The sequence below is a fragment of the Papaver somniferum genome, unplaced genomic scaffold, assembly GCF_003573695.1.
Source record: "Papaver somniferum cultivar HN1 unplaced genomic scaffold, ASM357369v1 unplaced-scaffold_15, whole genome shotgun sequence".
Classification (NCBI taxonomy): domain Eukaryota; kingdom Viridiplantae; phylum Streptophyta; class Magnoliopsida; order Ranunculales; family Papaveraceae; genus Papaver; species Papaver somniferum.
In genome coordinates this window covers 2,869,136-2,876,465 of record NW_020624376.1, presented here as the reverse complement: position 1 = coordinate 2,876,465, position 7,330 = coordinate 2,869,136, and the positions used below count along the sequence as shown (strand labels likewise).

General features: G+C 37.4%; 1 protein-coding gene and 1 pseudogene across 1 annotated transcript; both read right to left on the bottom strand.

The window, feature by feature from the left end:
- Positions 1-1,727: 1,727 nt before the first annotated feature.
- On the bottom strand, positions 1,728-2,750 carry LOC113335609 (B3 domain-containing protein Os03g0120900-like). Its single transcript, XM_026581629.1, has one exon. It carries the CDS (start codon positions 2,748-2,750, stop codon positions 1,728-1,730), a length of 1,023 nt encoding a protein of 340 aa, XP_026437414.1.
- A 3,256-nt stretch (positions 2,751-6,006) lies between these two features.
- LOC113335608 lies at positions 6,007-7,073 on the bottom strand (annotated as a pseudogene).
- Positions 7,074-7,330: the final 257 nt, after the last annotated feature.

Sequence of the window (7,330 nt, the reverse complement as noted above, 5' to 3'; positions counted from 1 at the left end):
TGCAAGTTTTCTTCTGACTTCTTGACATGTGTCTCGCATGCTCTTCTGAGTTCCTGACGTGTGTGTTTCGCACGCTTTCCCGACTGACTTGCAAAAACAAAAACATTGAGTCTTTTCTTATCACTATATTCTCAACACGTGAGAATCTCGGTCTTCTTTGTGTCATACACATGGAAAGATCTCTTATTGTATACAACGATCGATTTGTAACTACTATATACTCATTTTTGATGGACAGAAACAAGAATTGAAGTCATTTTTATTGATTTTGTCTGATATATTATAAAACTTAATTGTATAGGAAGTCCATCGTATCATTTGCATCCAACCTTACGGATTGAGATTTAGTCCTCTAAGAGCATTCACAATGGACGACTAAACCCAAAATTTTGATCCAGAAATCATATGCAGTTGAACGGACTAAAAAGTAAAAACCAGACCAAACCCAAATATTAGACTATATTTGATCTGAATCCTGAACCAAAACCAAATTTGATCGAGCGAAGTTGAAATGTTTGTTTATTAACAGGCGAGATTTTAAGTTACGTTTGAGTTGAAGCGGACATATATTTTCAGTCCGTATAGTGAGGCGTACATATAAGCTACGTCTCAGTGAGGCGCATGTATAAAGTGATCCTGATGGCTGATGGGGCGGATGTATAAAGTGATCCTGATGTATACTTTTTCCCAAACGAACACTATATGTGTGCTCGACCAAATTTACTCTTCCACCCTAGTGTAACATCACGGACTAAACCAATTTTTTTCTTCCTTTTTTGGTTTTTGGTCTTTGGTTTTGCTCGCGTGATTGCAGTTGCTCTAAGGGACTTTAAAAAGGTGAAATTTCTTGTAACACCCTAGCTTATATAGAAGTTTCAAAATAGATAAGTAGGACGAAAATGGCAAAAAATGACCGTAAAAGTACCATATATGTACCTGAAACGATGATGCACATGACTGTAGTAAGAACATTTTTTGGAGTGCACGAATAGTGCGTAGGGTCATTCAACTGGACTCAAAGTTACAGGGACAACCGTCAACAATTGTTCAAATGAACTCAATGTTAAGCAGTTAACGGTCAACAGTACGTTTTCGATTGTACAGTAAGAGTGCACCCGGGTACTTGGATCAGTCAACTGGACTCAATATTACGCAGTCAACCGTCAACAATACTTTTGTTGTAGAAAACAGGATTCAATGAGTCCTCGTTTGACCAAAACCGTTGTGAAAAGTCTAGTGTGAAGGGTAAAAAAAATATAATACGGTCGCCAAAAGTCGAAAATGTCGCTTTTGGAATTTTTGGGTCGGAACAGTACATGCCCGGAATATCAACTTTTTTTAGTCGTTTTCCGACCAGCAGCTCCTTACGGATGTCGGATCGGATGCGGATGTGAAAATCAAAATCCGTCTTATAATGAATTGGATGCGAGGCAAAAACTGGACCATGCTCATCCCTACTGGAAACTCTAGATGTTATTGTTAATTAGCAAGCCATATTGATACAGCAGTTTGGCCGAATTTTTTTGCTAAATTTTCTAGCAACAATGGATTTATTGTTAGCCAAGTATCTACTGTTGATCCTACTAGAGATTCCGAAAATACTGATAACAAACAATAATAAACAAAATTCTGTAAATCATCTCGCAAACATGAATGATGAAGAGTAGGTACTAGGTAATTAGGTCCACTCCATCATGGTATTCGAAGATGAAATGTCACATTCTACGCTAAGCATCTTCTGATACCAGACATTCCAAGTTCACTCCAAACAACCTAACTCTCTTAGTTGCAGCTTTACCATGGACCACCGGAACTGAGTTGAGAATCATTTCCATGTGACTTTGTTTATGCCCTCCTGGATAGTTCTGTTGCATTAACCTAGCAGTACCAGATTTTTGATATTGATGCTCGTGAGCTTGGCAATCATGTACTGTTGGTGATGATGATGTTGATCCCACATATGTGACTGGTCCTGACCCTGCTGGATTGTTACTTAAAACAATATTACTGCAATTACCATAACTAGCAATACTAGTCGATGGTAATAATCTTTTTTGAAGCTGCTGCTGGTAAGAATGATGTTGCTTTCGATCATAATTTAACTGCAAATGATCACGTGTAGGTGATGAAACCCCCGAAGTTTGCATTCTTGAGAAATTTGAAAGAGGGTTGGTAAGATGATGATAATATAGAGATAGATCTCCCGGGGAGTAAGGTTTGTGCTTCCAGTCGATATAATATCGATCTTTATATGATTCTGCGGCTCCTCGTCCGAAGTAAACAGTATCGCCAGCGTCAAGTCTTTTCTCTTTTACAAATTTAGACCAACCTTTAGTCATTACATAGCTTTGGCTGCTATTCCAGTAGGCATACCTAAACCTCCATGGTTTACCATTTCTATCTTCAAAACTTAATAGTAAACTCTTCTCATTATTAGATTTTGATGGGAAATACTTTTCTGCATGATATTTAGGTATCACTAATCGATTTAGTCTACCAACATCACTTGGTGTTACAACTTTATCAAACATGTATTGTTTTTGAATATGTTCATGATCAGCCCCTTCAACAGCACAGCTCTTACTGATTCCGCTTACGGAACTATTCGAAAGTAGTTTGTGATTTCGTTGCTGCTGTAGTGCTTCATGATAATGAACACGAACAACATCTTTGTGCCTAGAAGAAGAAGGAGAAAAAGTGGAAGAGGTAAAATTTTGTCTAATACATGTGGAACTATTATCGTGTGCCATTGCATGAGCTTCACCTTATTGATATTTCATGAATTTTGAATACCAATAAATTCTTCTTTCATGATAAGACGCACATTCCTTCTTTAAAAGCCACCTTCTTGTTGTTCTCTTTTTCGGTTCTCCCAGAGAGATAGAACCGAGAATGACGTTGAGATTCTTGACCGAGTATAGTATGATGGTGAATGGTATTTAAGAAAATGGTGATGTCATTTTATTTTTATAATTTATGAATAGATTATAATGACTTTAAAAATCTCATGTTGTTAGTAATCCATGTATGCAAAGATTCAATTTTATTTTTATAATTTACTCTTGATCATAATCAAACGACCTATGAGATATATATGCACTGACTGAAAACCAGAAACAATAACATAAAACTGGTTAAAAAGATCAAAATCAACAATTTCTGGGTGAAATGGACAGTTAGATTTTGATACTGTTTAAATGGACAAAAATGAAAAAATAGGCAGGATGTAACCAGTTTCATCGTGCCCATTTTCAAATATTTTTTATTATTTTTAATTTACACAGGATGTATCCAGTTTCATCCTTGCTATTTTTTAAATTTAAGCTTACTATTTTTTTTTTGCCATTTCACCCAAACTATTTTTTACTCGTCCATTTGAAGCGTGATTTAAAAATATTTGGATAAATGACCCATTTTCCGAAACAATAAAGCACTGGCATGGGATTCAATTAATTATTCACAGGGTACAACGAAAGCCCTCGAGCTGAATATCAGAAACATTAATCAGGAAGTTAATGAGTGAAAGCAAAAACCATGTTTTGGCTGGGGTGGTCGAGCACATTCCAGCTACCCCCAGATGCTAGGTCACTTGATACATTGCTAGTCTCCTTTCGTACATATATCTGCACGCAACAAATGCACCTTTGAAAGAACAAGCGTAGTATGCGGATTCAATCAATTATTCATAGAGTATAACGGAAGCCTCAGAGCTGAAAATAAGATGATTGTTTAGAAAGAAACCATTTACTACATGAACGTGTAATAATGCCGTATGTCTAATAAATTCTACAGCAAATTGAAAATACGTACTGTTTATTAGTACATTTATATTAATTTTTACTACCAACTACATATAACTGCCATTTACTACATGAACGTGTAATAATGCCGTATGTCTAATAAATTCTACAGCAAATTGAAAATACGTACTGTTTATTAGTACATTTATATTAATTTTTACTACCAACTACATATAACTGCCAATTTAGCCAAGATTGATGAGTCTCTCATCAGATAAGGGACGTCAGTAGCAGCTGCCGCAGATCGAGTACTTTATAAAGTAGGTGGTGCAACCGCCGTGTTAAAGGCAGTACCGCAGTAACATCCAAAAACGCAACTAGCCTATGATTTTTTTTATGCTACCAGAATAATAAGACTATAAGACTATAAGATAAGAGATAGAGGTTACCTATGAATTGAAATATGAATACATATGAATGGAAATATGGGATTTGAACGAACTTTCTCCTTCACGGCTTCTTCTGGAATCTCGTCTCGGCTAGGGTTTATCGTCAAGGGTTTTCTTTTTCTTAAATAGATAGTTTAAGCCGATGACTCAGGAATATAAGAAATATTGGGAATTTGGGATTGTCGGATCGAACTAAAATGTGTGACTAAAACGTAGCAGGCCTCCCAGGACCCAGGCCACCAAATTTTGGGACTCGGAATAATATATATTCACCCGCTAATCCAAAAAAATCCCGCCCTCCAAAATTTCCCGCCCTGTGTCGTTGCCCAAGACGCACCACTTCAAAACCGGGCCTGCAATAATGTTAACCTCAGAGTAATTAGGGTCGTCTCATCATTTTATTTTCCTAAAACCATTAATATTCAAGTAAATAATGTTTATTTATTTATTTTTCATCGGTTTGTTGTTGGCCAGTTTCTCTACTACCATCGAATCTTCAACGGCAGTCGTGTTATCCACTTTTTGTCGTGCTCCTCCTTGATTGCCACATTCTAAGAGGATACTATGGATAATTTTTACCCTACTTCCACCCCCAACTCGTTCAGTGATTGGTAGTGCAATACTAGAGGAGGGACTGTCCCTCGTCTGGAAAAATAAAACTATACGGGAGATAGTCTCCCGTCTAGAGAATTTTTTTGACTTACACAGGAGACTGTTCCCCTTGTAATAATTTTTTTTATAGTGAACGGGGGACTGTCCCCCGTTTGGTCTCAAATTTCTTTATTCGGTGTTTTTTATTTTTCCCGTAGTGCCGTTGTTTTGTTCTTCATCATCATTAACATCTCTAATGGATACTTCTCATCAGAACTGGTTAGTGTTTTCTCTATCTAAAGCACAATATCATGAACAAACATCATTATCATCATCAGTAGTATCAGATCATCATCAATAATATAAACAACAGTTCTTTCAAACGGTGAATGCAACTTCTATTCCTAGAGATGAAAATGAGAATGATGGGTCAACTTATCTATCTATGTATAACTTTGATCTGAAACTTCACATTAGGAAAACATACCGAGAGGAATAGGTCTTTATATTTTCAGATGGGCACTTGGGCTAGGGGTGAGCGTGGACTAGTATGGACCGGTTTTCACCTCATCCGCATCCAATCCAATGCACTACGGATTTTAAGTTTGGCATCCGCATCCGATCCATATCCAACGGATTTGCATCCAATGAATGCACAGATGGACGGATTGGATGCGGATAATCCAGTGGATTTGTTTTAGTTAAAATTTATAGTAAAGAAAATAAAGCCAACCCAAATGACTCCTTATAAAATCTACATATCCTATATATTATACAAATATAAAAATGTCATGTACAACATCCCAATCAAACACCTTACAAATTCTTAAATGATCCATAGGTATTTTCTAGAACTATATAAATGCCTTTAATTTAACGGATATGGATGTCCAACGGATTTTCAAGATTGCATCCGGACCCAATCCGTAATCCGTCGGATTTCAAAAATATCATCCGCATCCAACCCATTACGAACGTTCAGGACATCTATCCGCAAAAGAACGGTTGGTCCCGGTTAAATCCGCGGATTACAGATAAAATACTCACCCCTAACTTGGGCAGTGCCTTAGTTGGGCTTCCTTGTTTCAGAATTCAGATTGTTAAATTCTGCATGTTGATAGCGAAGCCCTTTTATTCTGTAAGAAATTTTACTCTTTCCTTGATCATTGTGGAATTTAAGTACGAAAGGTTGAAAAACATAATCAAGCAGCCATATAAGTAAAACTTTAGACATTTATGTACCCTACGGTACCCTTTACAAAGTCAATGAAAGCAAAAATTTCCTCACTGGCCATTGTGGCTGCATCAAGCCGTGCAAAAGCTGGAAGGAACAGCCAGAAACTAGTTGCCCCAACAAATCCCCATGTCAATGGTCCTGAAACCAACGGATGCAACCTCCATCCTTGAGTTGCCAAAGATTTCTTCACAGATACCTCCAAAGCCAAGCATATCCCGTGTAATACAAAGAACCACATCACCTCCCAATTAGGCTTCAATTCTCCACCACTCATATAGTAAAACATCAGCTCGTGCATAAGCCCAGACACCAGAAAAGTAGCAAATAGTGTAATCCCCCTTTCTTGCAAAATATACGTGTAAAAATTGGACGCATTGGATCGTATACCGTCAACCTTAAGATACCCGTAATCATTAGATTCCATCTCCTTCCCCAAAAGTCTTGCAGTGAAGTTGACAGGTAAGGTTGGTTGAATTGCGGTTCTATGTCAACCCCACGTAGTAACCGTGCTAAGGCTGCACCCAAGGCCATAAGAAGTTCTATACTGAAGTACATGTAGCCACAGTACAGGCACAGCATGAAGTATGGATGCAAAAACTGTTTATACACATTAACACGGAACAACAGAGATAATAGTAAGGCTTTTATCACATAAATTAAACCCGATTTCCGCCTCGATATAACTAGATCAGCAGTAGAAGATGTTGATGCGGATGTAATTTTTTCTTTAATCTCTATGGGAAGGCAAGAAACGGAGATAAATAGTTGGAGAGTTAAAGGAGAAGATAAAGGGCCACTGCCGAAGGAAAATAGAAGGAGCTTGAAATTTGCAAGCCAAGAAATGAAGAGACCAGTGGTGGCGCGAAGATGGCCTGTAGAGAAAGATAGTGGAAGGAAGGTAAAGATGGAGATGATTGGGATGATTGAGAGAAGTCTAAGTAAACCCTTTGGAATGTTTTTAGATTTGTAGAAAGAGTAAGTTAAGGATGCATAAATTGTAAACCATGCCCTGATGATTCTCCCAATTTCACCTTCCATGATTCCATCCATATACATAGCTAGATCCTCTTGTTTTCTTAGTAATCTTAAGGTTCCAAAAAATTGAGATCTAATTTTGAACCAAAACCAGCACTACACACCATCAAATTATTTGTTGATTTTTTTCTTTCGATCCAGGTGAAACATGGTCTGGCAAGTTATTAAATTAATAGGTTGGGCACATGCTTTCAACAGTTGATGGATATTTAGATTACTAGATCACACTGCCACGGTGGGATGGCCGACTGAAGAAAAACGAAACACCATTATGCATA